This window comes from Mastomys coucha, unplaced genomic scaffold (assembly GCF_008632895.1).
Source record: "Mastomys coucha isolate ucsf_1 unplaced genomic scaffold, UCSF_Mcou_1 pScaffold12, whole genome shotgun sequence".
Taxonomy (NCBI): Eukaryota; Metazoa; Chordata; class Mammalia; order Rodentia; family Muridae; genus Mastomys; species Mastomys coucha.
In genome coordinates, this window is record NW_022196894.1 from 19,614,481 (window position 1) to 19,637,639 (window position 23,159).

The 23,159-nt window shown below is 46.3% G+C and overlaps 1 protein-coding gene across 5 annotated transcripts in view; it reads left to right on the forward strand.

The window, feature by feature from the left end:
* The window catches only part of Map3k13 (mitogen-activated protein kinase kinase kinase 13), a 160,895-nt gene extending 138,828 nt beyond the window's left edge, over positions 1–22,067 (forward strand). For all 5 annotated transcript variants that reach the window (XM_031363503.1, XM_031363504.1, XM_031363502.1 and 2 more), the window contains 6 exons: positions 1,677–1,793; positions 4,901–5,038; positions 11,294–12,068; positions 15,211–15,278; positions 15,987–16,284; positions 17,575–22,067. In XM_031363503.1, coding sequence (XP_031219363.1) covers positions 1,677–1,793; positions 4,901–5,038; positions 11,294–12,068; positions 15,211–15,278; positions 15,987–16,284; positions 17,575–17,676 — 1,498 coding nt within the window. In that variant the 3' untranslated portion in view covers positions 17,677–22,067. The remainder of the gene's footprint in view (positions 1–1,676; positions 1,794–4,900; positions 5,039–11,293; positions 12,069–15,210; positions 15,279–15,986; positions 16,285–17,574) is intronic.
* The last annotated feature ends 1,092 nt before the right edge of the window (positions 22,068–23,159 follow it).

Sequence of the window (23,159 nt, forward strand, 5' to 3'; positions counted from 1 at the left end):
AAAAAAAGAAATGCTAGAAATCACAGAGATCTGCCTTCCTCTGCCTCCTGGGTACAAGATGGCCTGAGCCACCACACTTAACTTTGGGTTTGTTTGGTTTTGGGGTTTTGTTTTGTTTTTTTAATTTTTAATTAAAGAAGCTAGAAGAAAGGATTTGGAATATTGCCAACATAAAGAAACGATCATTTCTGGAGGAGATTGCCATGGTTACCCTGATTTTTTCTACTTTTTTTATTTTAAATTATATTTGTGGCTGTGTATGACCACATGAGTGGGGACGCCCACAGCGGCCAGGGGTATCCAATGCTCTGGAATGCAAGTGGTTGTAAGCCACCTGATAGGGTACCAGGAACTGAACTCCAGTCCTCTAGAAGAGCAGTCCATGCATTTATCTGCTGAACCATCTCTCTAGCCCCTGATTTGAACACTGTACAGCAAATACATATATCAAAATATCACTTGGTTCTTCATACATACATACAACTTTTCTATCAGTTAAAAAAATAATATATGAACAATAAAAACTTGCCCTGCCGTTAGAGATGGCTCAGTGACAAGGTCTTGCCAAAGGAGTATGAGGAACTGAATTCCCAGAGCCCATACAAAGCAGGGCATGGCAGTTGTCTGTGATCCAAGAGCTCCTGGGACAAGATGGAGGCAGTGACAGGAGACTCCCAGAAGCTTGTGGGCCAACCAGCTTGGGGTGTGCAGTGCAGAGGCAAACAGAGCCCCCAGCATACATTAGGTGAGGATCAACAGGTGCGGTTGATCTAGGACCTCCACGAGGACACCATGGAGTATGTACACCCACACACATAGCTACCTTCATGTATAACCACATGGACACGATGGTGTGTGTACACCCACACACGTAGCTACCTTCATGTATAACCACACGGACACCGAACGTGGTGTGTGTACACCTTCATGTATAACTCTTTACCTCCTTTCAACTGTTTTCCTCCGTTAGAATCCTTTACAACAGAGATTCTTAGAGCACTTCCACTGTTCTCAGTGCCTTTGGAGGCCAAGAGTTTATAAACTCTAGTTCCTGGCCTCCACTGTATTAAGCAGATAAGTCTCTATAACAAAAAATGCCATAGATTTAGCAATTTATAAACAGAAGAAATAAATGTACTCCTTGTGGTTCTGGAGGTGGAGCAGCTTAACAGCAAAGCACCAGGAAACACAGTATCCGGTAAAGATTATCATATCATTATCATATCATGGCACCCACATGTGTCCTCACATGGTGGAGAAACAAAGGGTTCTCCCTAATAGCTCCCTGTTGCCTCCTCCAGCACCACCGTCACCTTATGGGTAAAGGTTTTACATTTGAATCTGAGGGAAGCACTGAGACCACATCAACCCAGATAAGCTCCGTGCAAGGATAAGCATGTGGTCCTCGTGGTAGCTTTAAATTCTTTCCATTAACGTATGAGGATGCTATATGATATTGATCGGGCACAAGTGAAGACTATTCTGTGCACACAGGCTGTATTCTTACTTTATCTGTGGTCCACCTGGCTCTCTGTATGGCTGGGGGTGGGAGCTTGGAATAAAGTGCACAGCTCAGATTTCCTTTGGCCTAGTGCTTTGAAGCAAGCCACTGCGCATGTCACTAGCACTGTCGCTTGTTTGCCTCAGTCTTGCTCATGCTGTGTTTTCATTGACAGACATGCTCTGGATATTCGGGAGCACTACGAGAGAAAGCTCGAACGCGCTAACAATCTGTACATGGAGCTGAGCGCCATCATGCTGCAGCTAGAGATGCGGGAGAAGGAGCTCCTTAAGTATGTACTCAGCCCAGGACCAGTCTGCTATCTGGAGTCTGTCAGTGAACAGGACGCGTGGCTGCTGCGTGGGGCCGCTACAGTGGACATGCAGATGTTTTAGTTACTTAGTCAACATCCCTTAAGGACTTGGGTGAGGCAGATAATCGAGAGTTGCTGCAGGTCTGATGCAGCGCACTCACTGGGCTAGCATGTGTACTTCACTCTGCCACGTGGTTCAGAGAAGGGCTTCATTTTCAGCAGAACTTAGCGTGGATAAGCAGACTTACTGACCTTTAGGGAGTAAAGTCCTGCTGGAAACTGTGCAAGGGATCCCTGTTGGTACAAAAGACGATTTTTATAGTCTGGAGCCGATGCTCTTGGCTACCTTCCAGAACTTGACAATGACCAGGGGGTCTTGACCCCAAATAAGCAAAACTTCTGTCCTTTATCACATTGGAGAAGAGAAGGATAATGCCTGAGTTTAAACTAAGAGCAGAATAAAGTTGAGTTAATTTAAATTCAGTATCTTCAGTTTGTTTGCCTAAACTTGAGTAGCAGCCTGGTTGTACAACGAGCTGGTATCTGTTAAGTGTGACCAGAACCTGTGGGCAAATGAAGATACTCTGCACTGACCACGCCCCTCTCTGTCTAAAAGATAGTTTACTATACGCATTTTATTTATAATTTTATATGTATTAATATGAATAGGACCTCTTTTCTACTTGAAGCATTTTTCAAATCAGTTTATTTGAGAATTTTCATAGAACGAGCTGAGTTTTGACCATAATCAGCCCTACCCATCTCTTCCCAAATTCCCCAACACACACACCTCCCCACCCATCCACTTTACGCCCCCTATGGCCAATATAAAAGAAAGCCAGCTCTCCCTCCCTGAGCAGCTACCAGGCAGCAGGTCCTTGGCTTAGGGATGGGACTACACGTCAGACTCTCCCTGCTAGGTTTTGGTTTGAGCTTGCACAGGGCTGGTGCATGCTCTCAGACCCACCTTAAATTCATGTGTGTGACTGTCCTGCTGTCTCCAGAGGATGCTGTTCCCTTGTGTCTGTTCAGCACCTCTGGCTCCTACAGTCCTTCTGCCATGAGCTCTGAGGATTTGGGAGGAGAGGGCACCGTGTTTATGTTCCCTGCAGGGAGCATATCACAGCAGCCTCTTATTCTCCGCATCTTGGCCCACTGCAGGTCTCTGTTTTAATCACTACCTACTTCAAGCAGAAGCTTCTCAGATGAGGGTAGAGAGATGCATAAATTCAAAGGTATAAAGAGAAGTCAATAGGAGTCGATTTGATACTGTGTCCACTCTGTAGAATAGTAGGAGGTTCTCCTTTGAGGCCTGTTCTAGTTTAGCCTGAAAATGATGACTGCTGTGGGCTTCATCTAAAGCCAAATAAGAAAGCGGTTATTGCCCATATGCTGTTTGTGCCACTACTGCACCAGTGAGCGTGCCTCACCAGGATGGTCATTATTGTAGGATTCGGGGTTCACAGTGGGTAAGATCGATACTTTCCTCCACCAGTAGCCTATGTAGGCCCATCCAGCACTACGAAAGAGACCCAGTAGCAATAGGGCTTCCCAGTCAGTTCCAGCTTAATGTTCCCGTGCTATATAATTCAGATACAAGATCTTCAGCAATGGGGTCTTATTGTCAAGTTCTGGAGGATAGCCAAGAGCATTGGCTCCAGACTATAAAAGTGGTCTTTTATTTGTTAGCGCATGGCATCTAGTGAACCTTTCTAGAGTCCCCCTCCCTTCCCCCGTATATGTGTGTGTGTGTGTGTGTGTGTGTGTGTACATGTATATGTGATAGGTTTTCATTTAATTGTTTTGAGAAGTTTCTAGAGATTTTTTAAATCCCTTTCCATATCCCCTCCTCTACCCGGCTTTCCCATCCCCCCCCATGCCAATTTAACCCCTTCTGTACCATTCATCCTCTTCAAGCTTTTCTACTACTGATTTATACCCATCTCCTCTCCCTTTAAAGCCCCCCACTGGGCTGCACCATTCAGTGTTTTCCTGACTTCTATAGTTTATTATTTATATTATTATTTATTATTATAAACACACCTATCTAACAATTTTGAAATTTTTCTATTTTATTTTCTTTTTAAAAACTTGTTTGTATATGATGGTTATTTTGCCTGCATCTGTGTCTGTACACCATGTGTATGCAGTACCCACAGAGGACAGAAGAGGACATCAGATCCATTGGACTGCAGTTACAGATGGCTGTGAACTGCCTGTGGACGTTGGAAATCAAACCCAGATTTCTAGAGCAGCCACTGCTCTTAACAGCTCAGCCATGTCTCCAGCCCTATTTTGTTTTTCCTTAATAGCTGAATAGTATTTCATTGTGTAAATGCATCACCTTTTCATTATGCATTCATTGATTCTCGGACACCTGAGCTGTTTCTACTTCCTTACTGCTGTGACTGATACAGCACTGTGCATGGATGAGTGGATATCTCTATAGCAGGATACGGAGTGCTTCGTGGATGTGACCAAGAGTAGCATAGCTGAGTCGCATGATAGATCTATTTCTGGCTTGAGGAAATGGCACACTGGTTTCCATGGTGACTGCACCAGTGTACACTCACCTAGCAGTGAATAAGTGACCCTCTTTCCCCACGTCGACGCCAGCATTTGCCAGCGTTTGTTCAGGAGGGTGGTAACCTTAACTGTTCTAACTAGGGTAAGATGAAATTTCAAAGTGGTTTTTATTTGCATTTTCCTGATGTTTAAGGGTATTGAACATTCCTTAAAAATGTTTCTTATCCATTTGAGAGCTCTGTTTAGTGCTATGGCCCGTTGGATCTGGAGTTACAGACAGTTGTGAACTGCCTGAGCCTGACATGGGTGCTAGGAATTGAACTCAGGTCCTCTGAAGAGCAGCTACTGCCCTTAACCACTGAGCCATATCCCCAGCGTCCACCTGTTCTGTGGAGGATGCTTACTTAATATAGTGCTCTGGCTAGCAACCCCTTATTAGATTCTGATTCTTCCTCTCCTGTAGGTGGGGATCTAGTTCCACAGCCGCCATCTTCGATCAATCTCTGGACTGCCTTCCTTCTACCAAAACCAAGGAGTGTCTTTTTTCCTTTGTCCCACAGGCGAGAGCAAGCAGTGGAAAAGAAGTACCCTGGAACCTACAAACGACACCCCGTGCGTCCAATCATCCACCCGAATGCCATGGAGAAGCTCATGAAAAGGAAGGGTGTCCCTCACAAGGCCGGGGTGCAGACGAAGCGGTGAGCCCACTGTGTCCACCCATCAGGACACCCGGGAAAGGTGGTCTCAGAGTGTGCGGGGGTGGCAGGGAGATGGAGGTGGCTGTTTTGTAGCTCACCAGCTGCATACTGGGCTGCAGCTGAAACCACACAGGAAGATGAGAGAGATCATGGCACAGACCCCAGAGGTCGCACTTTTACTACTTGAGGCACTTTGTCTTAGCACCACATACAGGGAAGAGAAGCACATAACAAGGACAGGCAGACCTGGGTTGGCATCCAGCCATGTCGCTCTGCCTCTTTCAACACCAGGATCCTCATGGGTAAAACAGACCTGAGCAGTCCAGTTCTTGGTTTTGACACAGTGATCTGTGCATTTTTAGCAGTATGTTTACTTTGTTGTTGTTGTTATTATTTGTTCTTCTCCTTCATCTTCTTCCTCCTCTTCTTCCTCCCACTCCTCCATCTTCTTCTGCTGTTTCCCAGACTGACCTCAAACTCAATGTCCTCCTGCCTCAAACTCTTAAGTAGCTAGGGTAGTAACAAATGTGTTTGATCACACCCATCTGTGAAATTTGAATAACATGGAATCATCTTTAGGGCACTGGCGTTCAAAATCAGGGTTTGACTTTTAAGAGATCACTCCTTCCCCCATTTACTTTGCTTATTGGTTGGATGGACAGTTGGCTAGTTGGTTGGTTGGTTGGTTTTTCGAGACAGGGTTTCTCTGTGTAGCCCTGACTGACTTGGAACTTACTCTGTAGAACAGGCTGGCCTCAGACTTACAGACTTACCTGCCTCTGCCTCTGCCTCTGCCCCTCAAGTGCTGGGATTAAAGGTGTGCACCACCACTGCCTGGTTTCTTTCCTCTTTTGCCTTATATTGGTTTAATCTCAGTATTAAAGAGTAGAGATACATCTCTGTAGAAGGTAGGCTTAGGATGCTTGGAGCCCAAGTTCAATGCCTAGCACCTTTGAAAATATCTTAAAATACCTTTCACTCCTTTCAGAATCACCAAATGCTATTGAGCTATATATAATTCTCCCATGCCAAAGAACTGGCTCCATCCCAGACAGGTTAGCGGAAGGAGAGGATGTCCCAAGCCTGAGTTTGTAAGACTTGAACCAAATGCAGTAAGAAAACAGGAAGGGGAAAACACTGGCCAAGAATGTGTTTTTAACTTTTAAGTACAAATAAGAAAATAGCAGAGGTGGGCTGGAGAGATGTCTCAACGGTTAAGAGCAGTGGCTGCTCTTCCAAAGGTCCTGAGTTCAAATCCCAACAACCACATGGTAGCTCACAACTATCTGTAATGAGATCTGACGCCCTCTTCTGGTGTGTCTGAAGACGGCTACAGTGTACTTACTTATAATAATAAATAAATTAGTTTAAAAAAAAAAGTAGCAGGGCCAGGCGATGGTGGTGCATGCCTTTAATCCCAGCACTTGGGAGGGAGAGGCAGGCGGATTTCTGAGTTCAAGGCCAGCCTGGTCTACAGAGTGAGTTCCAGGACAGTCAGGGCTACACAGAGAAACCCTGTCTCAAAAAAAAAAAAAAGGTAGCAGGGGTTTTATGGCATATTCTTCATACATGCTTAGATCTTGTTGACCCTACCTCTCTCTTCTTCCCCACCTCCCATATTCCTGCTCCTCATCCCTGCTTAAACCCTTCTACCCTAGTCCCGTCCTCTCCTCCCCAAAAGCCCTAGCCCTGGCCCTCCAGGGCCTCTTCCTACTTTCCTGACCTCTGCATATGCTCACTTGGCACATAAAGACATGTCTCTACATCTGAAGCTGGGATCCACACATGATAGAGAACATGGGGTATTTGTGTTTGAGCCTGGGTTACCTTAATAGTTTTCAGATCAATCTATTTTCCTGAATTTTCCATAATTTCATTTTTCTTTACAGCTGAATAAACTTGTTATGCACATGTACCTCATTTCCATTACCCTCTGTTCTGTAGATGGCTGACGAGGCTATAGTAAACATGTATGTACGTGATTCTCTGAAGTAGGGCACGCAGTCCAGCAGGTATTTCCACAGGAGTGGTAAAACTGGTCATGTGGTGACTCTAGCTCTAGCTCTTTGAGGATCCCCTTGATCTCCACAGTGGCAGTTCCAGTTTACACTCACGCCAGCGGTAAATAAGTTCCTCCTCACATCCTGGCCAGCACTGGCTGTCATTTGTTTTTCTTGATGTGAGTCACTGACTGAGGTGAGAAGAAACTTCAATAACAAAGTACTTTCAATTTGTGTGGGTGTGGGTGTGTACAGATGTGCGCATGTGTTCAGCTGCACATATATGCACATACAGAGAGGAGAGGTCACTCTTGATTGTTGTTACTCATGACATCGACATTGGTTTTTGAGGGGTTTGGTGTTTGTTGGTTGGTTTGTTTGTTTGTTTTGAAACAGGGTTTCACACTGGCCTAGAGCTCACTAAATAGGCCAGGCTGAATCTCCCTGACTCAGCCTTCTTCTTCTCCCTACCCCCCTCAAACCCCACTCGAAGCTGAGGTTCTTTTTTTTTTTTTTTTTAAACAAGGGTGCTGAGGATCAAACTCATTTCCTCAGGCTTATGTGGCGGGCACCTTGCTGATGGAGCCATTTCCCCAGGCCTGGCCATTTGTAATTCTTCCTTTGAAGTATTCTATTCAGCTCATTAGCCTAGTTCTTTTATTTGGTCATTTCCTGTTTGTTTGGGGGCTTTTTCTTTTTCTCCACACTGACCCCTGTCAGATCTATGGTACCCCATTCTGAAAGCTTCACTCTGTTGCCTTGTGTCCTGCTTTGTGGAGACACCTTAACTGCATGAAGTCCCCCTTGTCAGCTGTTGCTTTATTTCCTGAGTGCTAAGAAGGCTGTGGAAAAGTGGACATTCTAGCACAGAACCCTGTAGTCCTAACTTTTAACGACCACACACACCATGAACTAAGTCCGGGCTTCTATCTACTTACCTCCTGACCATCTTCGGCTCACTGGCTGAGAAGCTGCTGAGAGGAGCAGCTGGCACAACCCTCGCTTATCCTTTTGTGGTACTAATTAGGGGCGGCCCACCCACCAACTCTTCTCTGCCCACAGTTTTAAGACCAAGTGTGTCCAGGAAGCAAAAGGGACCGTGTGAGTTAAAACTCCGAATCGATGTTCGCTTTTATGCTGGCCGTGAAAATTGTTTCAGAGTCACTAGTAGCTGCTTAGTAAGTGAACCCAAGAGCCAAACCCAGGGCAGGCAGCCTGCAAGGCACTGCTGTGAGTCACCTTCAGAGGTGGAAGTGTTAGATTATTTAGGTAGTTCCTTCATTTCCAAGTCGGGGATTCTCAGAGACCTTGGAAGAGAGGTCAGAGAGAAAAGAAAGGAGAGAAAAGAGCAGATCCTCCCAGGCTGTTTCCCATCAGTCAACATCTGGAGTCTAAATTCCAACTTACCATTTAGACAAGAATTGTCCCTAGGCTCACAGTCAGTTGTCCCTTGCTTACACAGCCCAGGTCACTCACTTGTCTAGGAATGCCCACAGTAGGCTGGGCTCCTCTACATTAACAATTAGAACAATACCTCACAGTTTTATACCCTCAGGTAAATCTAATGGAGGCAATCTTCAATTAAGAGTCCCTCGTGGGATGATATGCCAAACTGACAACCAAGATTGGACGCCATAGTTTCGTAGTAGGATCCTTCCAACCTGTTTCCCATAGACTTCAGTAAGTGTATAGAAGTCTGTCTGAAAGAGAAGCCTGAGGTGGGAAAGAACTGTGCCCTGGAATCAAAGAATCAGCTCTTCTTGGTGATGACAAGCCACACTGTTAAATTCAGCGTGGGTGTCCCACTCGAGAAGAATCAGGAGGGAGATTGCTGCAAATTGCATGAGGTTTTTATTGAGCCGGTATACTGGGGTCATCTTGCATTCAGAGCAAAGGCAACCCCCAGGAACAAAAGCACACACTTTTTATACCTTCCCAGTACATAGGTTTACAGCATGAGTTGGTTATCTCCCATTGGTGGAGCCCATTGTTTTTTGTTTCCATTGACCTCTGTGCTCCAGGTGAGGGGGAGATACCGATTGCACGTAGGAGGGGTGGGGGGAGATCTGTCCCTTACTGGGGGCGTTTCCTGGAACTGGGCATTACTCCCCGCAATTAGGGCATCTCCTGGGGACTGATGTTTGCTCGGTAAACCCTTATGAAGCTCTGTCTTTAGGCTTAGTGGACATTCCTTGCCCCTTGGTATTTTTATGAGGTGTCCCTGTTTGCTCAATTCTTACAAACACCACTGTGATACCCAATGGCAATCTGAAGTCCTGATGTAATTGATGTAATCCTGTGAGCCAGGCACTTTACATACGTGAGGAATTTTACACGCCCCCCCCTCTGTGGGGTTTGCATGTCTCCTAACTTGGGACACTCTCTCTTCAATTCTCCTTTGGATACCCCCACAGCCTGTTATCATGCAAGTACATGCTAACCCAGCCCTGGAGTAACCCAGCCCTTGTCTCAGCAGAAGCCCTTGAACCTTTCACCCAGGTCCTCTCTACAGCACAAGCTGACCAGCCACACTGTCTAGTGTGCTCCGGGGCTGGCACAGTGCTGTCTCTGTCACCTCAGTTGAATTAGGAAGGACTATGGCAGCATGCAGAAGGGCTGCTGCCTGCCCTCTTCAACCAGGGCCACCACATCCAGTGTCTCATACTTAGCCAAGAGAGTATTTCTGCTGTTTATAAAAGGAATGTTTTATAACCTTCCAGCCCTAAAAGTTCCTCTTGCTTTGTGTCTTGTCTGGTCTCAAACACGGAGCACTGCTCAGGAACCGCTTGTCTACCTGTGGGCTGAGGTCTACTTCTATGCTCTGGCTTCCTCCTGCATGTGACCTTCAAGGCGCGTCCTGTAGGCACTTGAACACATCGAGTGAGGCTTCCTCCCATTAGGATAAAAGTAGACCGTTAGGTTGCAGACATGACCCAGTTGGTAGAGTGCTCTTAGAACACTCACCAAGTCCCAGATTCGGATCCCAGCATGGTATAAACAGGGCACAGTGACACATGCCTGCGATTGCAGCATTCGAGAGGTAGAAGCAGGATGATTCACCCCAAGGTCATCCTCAGTAAAGATCAAGGCCAGCTCTGTCTAGGGACCCAGTCTCAGGAGAGAGGAAGAAGCACAAGTCCACAGTCGCTTCTCCGCAGCCTTCTTTTGCTGCCTCTGCCTAACTTCGGGGGTCCCCTTCCCTCTCTGACCCCTCCTTTCCTGCCGGCCTTTAGGATTATTGAGTACCTGCAGTAAACAGGACTCCCTGCTAGAACCGGTCATATGCAAGGATGGGTAAAACATAGTCTCCTCCTTCCATGGCCATGCCCAGGCCAAATCCTTGAACCTTTTAGACCTTGCCTATTGAGCCTGAGGTTTGTTCTGGTACTATACCCTTCCTTGTGATGGACAGCATGCCAGGTGCATCATTAGACTGATGTCTGATGTGAGCACACTCCCATTGCCCGAACCTTGCCGTGCCAGTACTAAGCTAACAGTCAAGATCACAAGGAAGACATTAAGGACCTTGTGGGACAGAATTCTAAGGAATGAGTGCATAATTTAGTGACTCAGAATCCAGAGAAATAAAAGCTGCCAGTAGGACAGCTTAACTGATGAAAGAGCACAAACCGGATGTTCTGAGTTCAATACCCAGATGTCATGATGGAACCAACTCCCCCATTGTTGTCCTTTGGCCTTTATACATTCAATGTGGAACACACACACACACACACACACACACCAACCACATATACTTCCCACAATAATAATTAATTTAATTTAATTTAAATAGTTTAATTAAAAAATTATAAATAAGAAATCACTGTCAGTGGACATTTAGATTATTTCACAGCTTTTTGCTGTTTTTAAACATCCAACGTTAAACAGCTCTCTTGTGTCCATCTGTTGTCTCCAGTGGATAAAATCCCCGTGTCTTTGAGTGCTGACTGAAAGGGTCTGTGAAACAGGAAGGTGGCCCACTCTGATAGCTCCAGGACTTGGGAGGCTAAAGCAAACTTGTGAAAACTGCCACAAGTCTGAAAGAAACCTGGGGCTACTGAGTAAGACACTAGCCCAAACAAACATACATACAATAACAACAAAGGTTGTAGGGCTATCTGACCAGTAGAGTGCAAGACACTGGATTTGACCCCCAGCATTGTGAATTTATAAAGTATTGTAAAGCTTGGCATATTTTACCTCAATGTTAAGCATGTTTGATGTGTTTGAGAAACAAATCTGTTCTCCTTCCCAGGCCAGACCTGTTGCGATCTGAAGGCATTCCTAGTACAGAAGTGGTTCCCACTGCATCCCCTCTGTCTGGAAGTCCCAAAATATCCACCACAAGTAGCAGGAGCCGGTACCGAAGCAAACCTCGTCACCGCCGAGGGAACAGTAGAGGCAGCCATAGCGACTTCTCAGCAATCTTGAAAACCCAGCCCGCCCAGGAAAATTTACCCCACCCCACCTACCTACACCACACTCAGGCCCAGTGTGCTTCTGTCCATCAACATAATCCTCTCCAGCAGCAATACCAGCAACTCCCTCCTGCCCTGCCTCAGAGCCACCATTCCAGACTCAATGCACATGGGCAGGACATTGCAGCCTGCGCCAATAACCTGAGGTACTTTGGCCCAGCAGCAGCCCTGCGGAGTCCACTCAGCAACCATGCTCAAAGACAGATGCCTGGCTCTAGCCCCGACCTCATCTCCACGGCCATGGCAGCAGATTGCTGGAGAAATTCTGAACTTGACCAAGACCAAATTGGACCCTGGGGCTGTTGTCAGACTGAACCCTATGATCCCTGTTTCCAGAGCAGGCCAGAACATTCTGGGTCTTTAGATGTTCCCACTTCTGAGCCCGTGGGGAGGAGCCCAGACCGGTCCAGTTCACCAGCACACAATCCTCTTTCAGGAAATGCCCAAGGCTCTGAGAGAATGGAGGCAAATGGATTCAATGGCTGTCAGTCTGATATTTCTCATCAATTCACACCCCCAATGCTACCTCAGAAGACACGGCCCCTTCAGAAGGTAAGGTTTAACAAGAACAGACTGTCTCTGACATTGAAGGATGTCATTTAAAGGTATGAGTTTAGGGAGAGAGTGTGCGTTAGGAAAAGCTTTCCCTCCACAGCACTTCAGTGGTGGGCCAGGGAGTTCATGTGGGGGATTCCTGAACTGGGAGACAGGGATAACCATATTTTAAAGATACACAGTCAACATGTTTGGAAACTATTGTCGTAGAACTCCAGTCTTGCACAGTGTCACAAGAAAGTTTAGGAAATGGAGGTTCCTGGTGCGCCATATAGCAAACACAACCTTGAAGACGTCACACAACAAACTCTCGTCCAGCATTTCCTGCATCCATTTAAAGGGTACCCAGCCCTTTAAAACTTGTGCTTTTAATCCCCTCTTGGCACTAATGGTCTTTACATTATTCTTTAGAAAATATTAACAACCATCTTGACTCCACTAGTTCTAAATTGTAAACTGTTGGTCTCCTTCACTGGCTGCCTGGCACTCCTCTGTGGTGCTAGAGACCCTAAGCAAAGTGAGGGTGGTCCGCCTAGCACCTCTGTGAACCTGCCACTGTCTGGACTCAGCAATGCTTCTTGATTTGAAGACTACGTGAATTAGTCAAGTCGTGTCTAGAAAAGCACTGGAGTACAACCTGCTTAAAAAGTCATATTGTCTTGCTAAGCTTTCCAACAAAGATTATTGTGAGAAGTATTTGGAACACAGTAAACATGTAATTCTGAATATTGCTTTAGCTCATTGTCATTGTGGAGAAAAGGGAAGGAAAGCCAAGTGTGTTTGGTCAGCTGGATACTTCATGGGAGAGGAGCTGAAGTTGAGGACTACGTACTATCTCAGATCTGTGTTTCTGTCCACACATGGCTGCTGCTGCTGCCCGAGCCGAGGTTCATGTGTGCTGTCAGGTGGTACACTTGATATGAGCTAATTCATTCTGCAGCCTCCCCCCCAACCCCCAACTCCTGTAGCCAGTAACATAGAGTCCTTCCATTTAAACTTGACAGGATGGATGGCTGGTCAGTTGATTGATTTGGTCTGGTTTGTTTGGGTTGGGGGGGGGCAGCTGGGGGTTGGGAGGACAGAATCTTTTTATATAACTCAAGCTGGTCTCACACTCAGAATTCTCCTGTCTCAGTCTCCTACGTGCTAGGATTGTAACATACACTGTACATGGTCTTTGCTACTTTGTGGATTCTTTTTCCCACCCTTTGTCTGTCCCCCTCCAGTTTCATCTCCTAACACTATTTAGGAAGAAACAGGACAGGGAGGAAAGAAATTAGGAAAATCCCTGAATCTAATTTCTCTCCTCTTGTTTCCTCTTTGAGTACAACTACTAACAACAAACCACAATCAACCCTCTCGCTGAAAGACCACCAACCACCAACCCCACCTATGGGGCTCTAGCATTTATATGCCCTCTGAAAAGTTCCCAGGATTCCAAGTGTCATACAATTGCAAAAATTATCTGTAGCTGGTAAAACCATGCTTCTGCTAGAGCATGAGGCAAATCATAGTCAGCTGCTGCAGACAGTCCAAAGCAGCCCCACATCCCTATACCTGAGATTAAAAATGAAAGCACATTCTTACAATATGTTTGAGTTGTCACTACAATACATTACCATACCCATCTTGGTTTTTTTGATGGCAGATGCCTTTGCCCCCAGCCTTTTGCCAGCCTTGACCTAGTTCAACGCTTTTTATCTACATTATTCTATAACCATCTCAACAGCCAATTAAAATTGTCTTAAAAGACATGTTGATCAATCTCAAAAGAAACCCATCTCTTAGTCATTCTACATCACATTTTCCTTTGAGTGACCTTACTGCCATTTTGATGTCATCTATGGCTCTGCAGGCCCTAGAACACACAGCACGTTCAGCTTTGTTGGAACTGCACACCCCACAGCTGCTCAGCTTCTCTTTCCCAAGATGCACTTCAGTGGGTGTTTCTAATATAACTGCTCATCTTGGCAATTAGGACAACTCCCTCCCTGTCTTTCCTATTAAAAACAAAAAACAAAACAAACAAACAAAAAAACCCAAACATGTCAAAATACAATGAGTACGATTGTGATTTTTTAGAACAGGCTTTTAAAAATGTACATTACCTCCACCTTTGGATCATTCCCTCTGCCTCAGGGGTGGGACCACCTAAGCTCCCAGGAGACTCTATAATCCAGGGTACTGCAGTGTAGTTGATCTTACCTGTGGCTGATTTCCTGCCTTTGGTGTTAGATGAGATCTTTCCCTTGGGGAAGATCAGCTGTCAGCCAGGCACTTAGACAGCCCTTCACATCAGCCACAGAACCCTGCAATCCTCTCTCAGTGGTCTCAGCCAGAGCACCCTTGTCCCAGACAACACGTGGACTCAGTAAAAATGCCTAGAGACCTTTTTTTTTAAGTTGGAAAGCAATGACACACATTTGTGTGATTGCACCTTCAGTGAACTGCTATACTGCAGTTGAGTATGAACAGGGTACGATCTGAGGTTGAAAGGCCGTATGTCTTGACATCACTGTCGTATTAGTGATGAAACAATTGCTATGGAAATGGGAAAGCACTTGCTGGGCTTTGCAGAACTAAAAGCACCTAGGTGGAATTTCTATGAAAGACCCTAGAACTGCTTGTGGCAACAGTTACAGGACAGTGTCCCAAATCCATGACCTCACAGGCTTCCTCTCTGGAACCTCTGCCTCCTGAAGGCAAGGGCAAGTCCTGTGTCTTTTAGCACTTGGCAAAGGGCCTGTTGTCATGGAAACAGGGCATACTGCTGCTAAATGGAAGGTATATATGGATGTGTTGGTTTGGGCTGCTCTGTTTTGGTACTGGGGAGTCTTTTCTTTTATCTGGAAGTTGCTTTGTGGTGTTTGTTGTTTGTTTTTGAGACAGAGTTTGACTAATTAGTAGGCCAGACCACTCACTGTGCCTGAGCTGTTGGCATCCACCTGCCTCAGCCTTTTGAATGGCAGGATTCCAGTTGTGAACTACCCTACCCAGATGTGGATGGACATGTTTTAAGAGGCCATAAGCAGGGTATCACTAAACCCCTCTGGATGAAGATTAAATCTGTGAGAGGCAAGGATAGGGAAGAGGGAAGATTCTAAAACCAATAAAGGCCTTGTCTCCTTGTCCTCCTCAGAGTGGAGATGACTCCTCAGAAGAGGAAGGGGAAGTGGACAGTGAAGTAGAATTTCCTCGACGACAGAGGTAAGGCCCGCAGGAGCCTGTGACTGTGTTCAGTATAACGGGGAAGACCCTGCATGTGCTACACCTGGCTCAGCCAGAGGCCCATCTGCAGCCACCATACGCAGAAACTGAATCAAGTGCAGATGCCTTTCTGTCACCGTGTCTGAAAGTTGCCTCTGCGTAGCAAGTCACAGGTTATCAGATTCATTTCCAGAGAAATGGAGCCGAGTACAGACCTGCTGTCTCACTGAAGAACTCGAAGTCAGCTTCAGGAGGGGTGGTACTTGCTTGCAGCTGCTGACGGTTTCCAGTGGGCCTCCTTGAGATGGGCTGTTCATGCTGCCAGAGTCAAGTATCACGCACAGGAGTGTTTATGGATCATTTATTTCTCCAGCTGTGAAGCCAGCTCACCGTGGCGGGGATTCCATCCCACTAGGCACAGCTTGCGTCCTAGCTTTCAGACAGCCACCTCCTTCCCATGTCCTCATGTGGGAAAGATGGATAAATTACAGCATTTGAGGAGGAATCAATTCAGTCCGTAGCTCCTCTCCACTTTCTGTAAACGTTTTCTACCAAGCTTGACTTTTAGTCTTCCTCTGGGGCAGGAGGTCCCGTACGCCCGTCACTCTAGGCGTTGGTGGTGGTGGTGGTGGTGGTGATCGTACCGTACAGACAAGGCGTGGAGAGGCTCGTGCTCTGCTTACCTCTGTGTGTTTTCCCTGTTTGCAGGCCTCACCGCTGCATTAGCAGTTACCAGTCATACTCAACCTTTAGCTCCGAGAACTTCTCTGTGTCTGATGGAGAGGAGGGCAACACTAGTGACCACTCGAACAGTCCCGATGAGTCCGCCAACAGACGGCAGGACCGCCTGGCAGAGACACTGGACGACCTGCTGTCCCAGACACCCGAGGCCCCCATCGAGATCTCCTCCCACTCAGACGGGCTGTCTGACAAGGAGTGTGCTGTCCGGCGCGTGAAGACACAGATGTCCCTGGGCAAGCTGTGTGCCGAGGAGCGCGGCTACGAGGTGGGCACCGCTCGCTCCTCACTCCACTCCGCCCTTTCTGGTTCTTCTGCGCTTAGAGTATTTTCCTAGTTTGCTCTCTGTTGCTGGGATGCACACTATGACCAAAAGCAACTTAGGGAAGGAAGATTTTATTTCACTTACAGTTCACGGTACGATCACTGAGAGAAGCCAAGGTAGGAACTGAAGCAGAGCCGGAGCCTGGAGGCAGGACCTAAGCAGTGGCCCAAGAAAGGCTGCTGGTTCTTCCTTCCTGTGGCTTGCTCAGCTTGCGCTTTTTGTTGTTGTTGGTGGTGGTGGTGGTACAGCCCAAGCCCACCTGCCCAGGGGAGTGGTACCACCCACAGTGGGCTGGACAATTGTCAATCTAGAAAACACTCCACAGACTTGCCTACAGGCCAGTCTGATGAAAGCATTTTCTCAATTGAGGTCTTCTCCTCTCAAATGACTCTAGCTTGTGTCAAGTAGGGGGGTGAGGGAACCAAACCAACACAGGTATGTTCATGCCTCGGGGTTTTTATACTCTTTATTCAGTAGATAAAGTATACACTGCCTTCACAAAATACACAAAAGTGTGTAGTCACAGGGCTCCCCAGATAAGGATGGTATCTCACCAATGAGGCAGAGACGTGGAATGTTCAGGACCCCTCACCTCCTCACCCCCTCTTCCAGTCCTTTTTAGGGACTAAGTATTCTTCCATCCACACCCTCTCTCTCTGGAAGACACTGCCACAGAAGGGAAGGCGCTGTCTCTTATGTAGACTAGTACAGCCTTTGGAGAGTCAGAAGAGCATGGTTCTCATAAGTGTAAAGCCTGGACTCACACCACCTAGACACAAGCCCCAGTCACTCTACCTACTGTGTGACCTCGAGCAAGTTGCTTACCCTCTCTGAAGGTCACTCTCCTTACCTGAAAGATGTGTGATTTCTATCAAATCTGTGAGAAATGATCTATTTCAGCAGGTGAGTAGATTGGATTAACAGAAGTAAAGGACTTTCAATAAGTGGTACCTAGGGCACTGGAATGCTATGGAGATGAGGAGGTAGGGACCTTGTACAGGTGCCACCCCCACCATCAACATTACCAGCTTTATGTAGCTATGTTCTTCATAAGCAAGCCCAAGAAGAGGGCCCAGCCCCATTCCTCTTTGTCAGCTCCTATGGCATGGGCAGTGTTGAGCTCACCTTTAGTGAGGGCCATAGAGGGGGTGAGGCTGCCACCTGGGAAGTATTCAGCATGCTGCCACTGAGGGCTGTGGAAGAGAACTAAGAACTCTTCTCTGAACTTTGCAGAACCCCGTGCAGTTTGGAGACTCGGACTGTGACTCTTCGGAGGGAGAGTGTTCCGATGCCACAGTTAGGACCAGCAAGAACTACAGCTCTGCCACCTGGTGACAAGGGCTCTCGACTCCTCTCCAGCAATAGACTCCTCCCTCCTTCATCTGTCTGGGAGGAGTGGCCCAGTCCCAGAAACAAGCCACAGCAACAGGAACCTGAGACTTGTCAAATCTCTGGGAAATACCCAAATGAAACTACGTCTCACTGAGCATTTCAATCAAGAATGGCAGGGATCTATTGTACTGAATACTCCAGCTACTGTAACATTGATATTTATTTTTGTTGGACATTTTAACACTTTGTATTGTAAAGAGTGAACTATATATGATACAGACACAACAATTTCTTTACAAAGAAATAAGGAAATGTTGCTCTCTAGGAACAACATTTGGAATTTGTGGGGCCAGGTGTCACTTATCACTTGAACACGGGACCGGATCTTTTGTCCATGCTTGAAGAGTCGTAAGAAGACGTGTTGAGCATTGAAAATACAAGCCAAAGGAAACGCAGCCACCTTAGGGTCAACTGGCTTGTCCATGCGAAGGATGGAACCAACCTGGAAGTTGAGTGACCTCATAACATCAACGCCTTGGAGGGCATGTGCTTCCTTCCTCTCAGAGGAAGATCCACACAGAGCTATAACTGCACATCTGGAAGCCATTTTGTTTCTTGAACGTTAAGCAGAACCTAGTAGTAAGAGCTTTAGCGGCATCAGGTCCCGCCCTCAGCACATGCTTCCCGTTCAGTGCCGCCATTTTCACGCCCCCGACCAGCAAGCTCTTCCAGTTGCAGTGCCATTTCTCCCAGGTAGCTTCCTTTCTTTCCACCTTTTGGCCACTACTTCTGGGAAGGGGAAAGGATCCTGAAGGGGATAGAGGGGTAAGATGAAAAGAGCATCCGTGACACAAGCCTGTAAAAATTCCTTCTCGAGATGGCTCTGTTCGGCTGTATAAGCAAGACGATGCAACCCCTCTCTGACCAGGTTGTCTACCTCCCGGAATCACACCGATTCACACAGAAGGCAGCTAGGATGTGTGTATCCAGTGTCCCATCCCAAACCATCTTTGTTTTGTTCATGATCTCATTCTAGCTCGGAAGCTTTGGTGGCTGTCTGTCAATCACTGTAGCATAAAAAGCTAAGTTAGCAGCTTGTAAAAGATCACCTTCCCCTCACCGCATTTTTGTTAAATGCTATCTGTAAAATATGGTAGGGTTTTTTGTTTGTTTTTTGTTTTTTGTTTTTTGCTTTCATTCTGAATCACTGTGGTTTTATTTAGTTGGGTTAGGAAATTTGTAGAAGGAACAGCTAATGCTAAGCAGGAATTAGAATTTCTTTAGTTTCCCCAAAGCATGTAATTCTTCCTGTGTCTAGAGTCCTAGGCTATGAAAGGGACCCCAAGGTGCTTTGTGGAGCCTTGGCTTGAAGCAGGAAATGTCTCACAGTCCCCTGAGGACTAGGTCACAGGTGGACACCACCATGCCTGGCTTAAAGGTGTTTCATCTAGAATTTATGTACACACACACATTGGCCCGATTCCTGTCTCCAGTGTAGGCTTCTGCCAAGCATTGCCCTGCACTGGCTGGATTCTGATGTTGCATCCTGTAAGGATGTTAGGTATTAAGATATTCCAACCCTGGTGGAAACAGTGCCCCTGGGCCGGGTGTCACTCACTGACTGCGTCAGCCAAAACGAAGTGCAGGAGGGACTCAGAGCCAGTTTTAATGTTTGATCCCTCCTTTGTTTACACTTTATGTTGAGACATTGGTTTTAAAATTTAGTCTATAATTTTTAGTTCATAGGAAAGATGAAGGAACATGTACTAAGAAGGCAGTATTGTTTTGTTAAATTATTCCATTTTGTATGAACTGTAGCAGGACTACACAGAAGAGCTTAAGTTATGGCATTATTATTCTTGTTTTTATTTTATATTGTCATAATATTCTGTTGACCAGAAGGTGTGGCTTATGATGTAGCACAATGACTGTTTATTGCTAACCGTGAATTATTATGGACTTCTGTGGTCCTAAGTGAAAGCTAGGGATGGAGCTACCCTTTGGCGCTCCCAGCATTCCTCAGTGTTTTCCCTGGTCTCCTGAATACTGCAGCAATGGTCTGAGGAGATGTGCTCTGCCCTGACACCCAACAGGTACACTGTGATTTTTTTTTTTTTACTTGATTGTAAAAGCTCCTGAATATACAGATGACCAAGTAGATGAACAAGTAGTTTAAAGGCTTCAAAAGTTATAAACTTTCTAAAGTGTCTTAGAATAAAATCATGGGACTGTAAAAGAGGCAAAAAGAGATTGAATGGTCAGATGGCATGACAGCGTTTCTGTGAGGACTCATGAGGTAATTTCAAGAGTGGACAGCAAACTGGATCATCGTCTCCTTCCTTGTGAGTCCCATAGATTAGGAAGAGCAGAGAGGCCAACAGAGACATGTGCAACCTCAACAGGATGTGCTTCTGTGACCTCCTCAGGTCCCTTGTTCCTTAGATTAGGACTCTTCCTGTCCCACACAAAGCAGGAGCAGCTGTCTGTCCCATGCACACCGTTAGTGATAACAGTGAGCTCTGAAGAGCAGCTTCTGCCTGCACCTCCTAGCAAACCCACCCAGTACCTCAGTCTTCATCAGCATTCTGCATTCCCACCCTGCCTGTGTGGCACACTAAGGCCACCTTAACTGGATTCACTGTTATGGGATGCCACAATATGCCAGGGATGTGGCGTTGACTCCAGTCATTCACTGTAGCATCAAGAAGGGAGTGAAGCCCACACTTCTGTGGTAGGATTAACGAGGTTTCAGGGGGAAAATGATTCTAAGCAAGGTTAAAAGGGAAGTCTCTATCCCACCTGCCCTGTAGGATCCAGAAAACGCAAACTGACTGTGTCTCCTCGAGAACATTATCGTTATCAGAATAAGCTCGAGTGGAGAGATCAGGGAACGCAGGAGTCAATTCTTCAGTGCTGTTAGATGCTGCCATGCTTTGGTGCTTTGAGAATCCTTGCCAGACCGATTTCAAGCTTCAGCACTTACTGCAAGATGAATGGCCAGCTTTTTTTTTTTTTTTTTTTTTTTTTTTTTTGACTGACTACTAAGATGAGTTTCATTTTCTATTGCAATCAAGCACTGGATTTTTCTCTTTTTTTCTAGATTATGTCCCTAAGTAAAAATCCCTCTTAAAGTAATAGCCTAGCACAGTAATGGAGAAGCCTGTGTGCACTTTAAAACATACCCCACCACCACCACCACTAAGTCCAGAGGTAGCTGCAGGACTGGGGAAGATTCTGCCCAGGACAATGAAGATGATGTTTTAAGGTGACTTGGGTGGCCTGCTTGAAGATTGAGTATTTTAAGCCTTGAGTTCCACCAAGTTAATCCTGGAATTAAAGTCATTTTGAGTCAGTACTGTCTAGTGATTATTCAGGGCCATTGTGCTAAATTATTCCCCTAGTCTGCTCTGAGTGATGGCGTTCCTTGTTACTAACACAGGCTTGTCAGAGCTCCCAGGAGGTAGCCCTGACATCCTCCCGTGCTTCCATGTGTTCCTGTTGATCCAGTGGTTTACTGTTTTTTTTTTCCCTATGTCCTTATGTCTCAAATGTTTTTAATTATATATTTTTTAATTCTCAGAGTTTCATCCACATAAACAATGATCTATGATCATATTCAATCCATACCCCTCTATATCCCACCTAAACCATCCTCCTCCCAACTTCAGACTTTTGCATTGTTGTTTTGGTAATTCATTTAGCCCAGTTAGTGCCACCCAGGTATCATATGGCCATCTACTGGATCAAGGGACACAAACAGCAGACCACTTCCACAGAAGGGTGATTGAGAATCCCCAGTAGCTGTTAACTGCCAATAACTCCTCAATAAGAATAGGGCCCAGAGATCTCTCTGGAGATCTCCTTCCCACATCAGATTTTCTTTTTAAAAAATATTTCTAGCTGGGTGTGGTGGCACATACCTTTAATCCTAGTTCTAGGAGAGGCAGGGACAGGCAGACTCTGTGACTTCAAGGCTAGCCTGGTCTACATACAAGCCAGGCAGAGCAACTTGGTGAGACCCTGTCTTGATGATAATAATAATAATAATATCTAAGAGATTCCCGCCCTGCCCCACGTATACCATGTTTTTTTCTCGAAACCAAAATACCACATTCCACCATGCTCCACCTCTACCCTGAACAACATGGCCTGCATCTGAGCACCATATTGCTCTTGGCTGATCCTTGCTACAGCCTTAGAGCAGAAAATCACCCACAACTTACTGGAATTGGTGTGCAAAGTATGCATTGGCCATTTGAGATCTTGAGTTCCCTGATGGGCAAGTACAGGACCATGCCAGGGATCCATAAGGATATGGATCTCCAAGGCCAGCGGGGGTATGCCATGACAGGCAAAGGGCCACTTGCCTTTATTCTGTACCTTTGGACTGCAGTCCAATTGACTAACCACCAATCGCATCTCTACCCACACTGAACTGGTCCGAATGAGCACACTCTTCCCCGTCTGAACAGAAGGTTCAGGTGTGTGATCTATTACTTGTTTCCTCCCGAAATGATGTGAAAAATGATGTGATATTTTTATCAAGACCTTTCTTCAACTGTCAGTGTGGATTCAGTGCCTTTCCAGGCAGCAAGCTTTTCTTTGCTGATGCCGTAGAACAAATGTCCTAATCTGCTCATCTGCCTCTAGACTGGCCCACTGGATCCATAAATTTGCTTATCCGCATGGATCAGCTGGCACTGCAAAAGCTGTTTAAACAAGAATGAGCTAAGTGGAGGACGTGACGGAACCTAGAACATTTCTCAGGGACAGGTGGCTCAAGAAGTTAGCTCTCAGAAACAGAAAGAACTGGGTGAGACTTTGGGCAATGTCATGTGGTAACAGTGCAATGGAGGGATTTCGGCCAGTGCCATACCTGCAGAAGGCAAGGCCACCGTAGGGAAGCTTCCAGCAGAATCACAGCCCCGCTTCCCAGGGCCACTGTACAGCTCTGGGGCTAGATCGGTGGCATCTGGCCCTAGGCTGCTGTCCAGTGATCATGGTCCTCCCATGGCTATAAGATCGAGGACCCAGCCACATGTGAGGGGTGAGGGATGTGTATCATGATCACTCCACCCCAATGGCTGTCCACATCTAGAGTTCCACTTCCCAGAGGATGGAGAAACCCTTTGAGTCTTTTTTTTTTTTTTAATGTATGTATGTGTCTGCCTTCTCTCTCTCTCCCTCTGTCTCTCTCCCATCTTTTTCCTTTCTCTCCCATCTTTTTCCTTTCTCTCCCCTCTTTTTCTTCTTTCTCTCTCTCTCTCTCTCTCTCTCTCTCTCTCTCTCTCTCTCTCTCTCTCTCTCCTCTCTCTCTCCTCTCTCTCTCTCTCCCTCTCTTTACAATAATGTGAGTTCCTATTGATTTAGAGCAAATGAATTTCTTTCTAATACTTAAGTCTCAGAATGAACCCTGCATCTCTCTCCCGTGGTCTCAGCCCCCAGGCTCCCCCACTCCATGTCCTTTGCAGATACTGGCTCTGGCT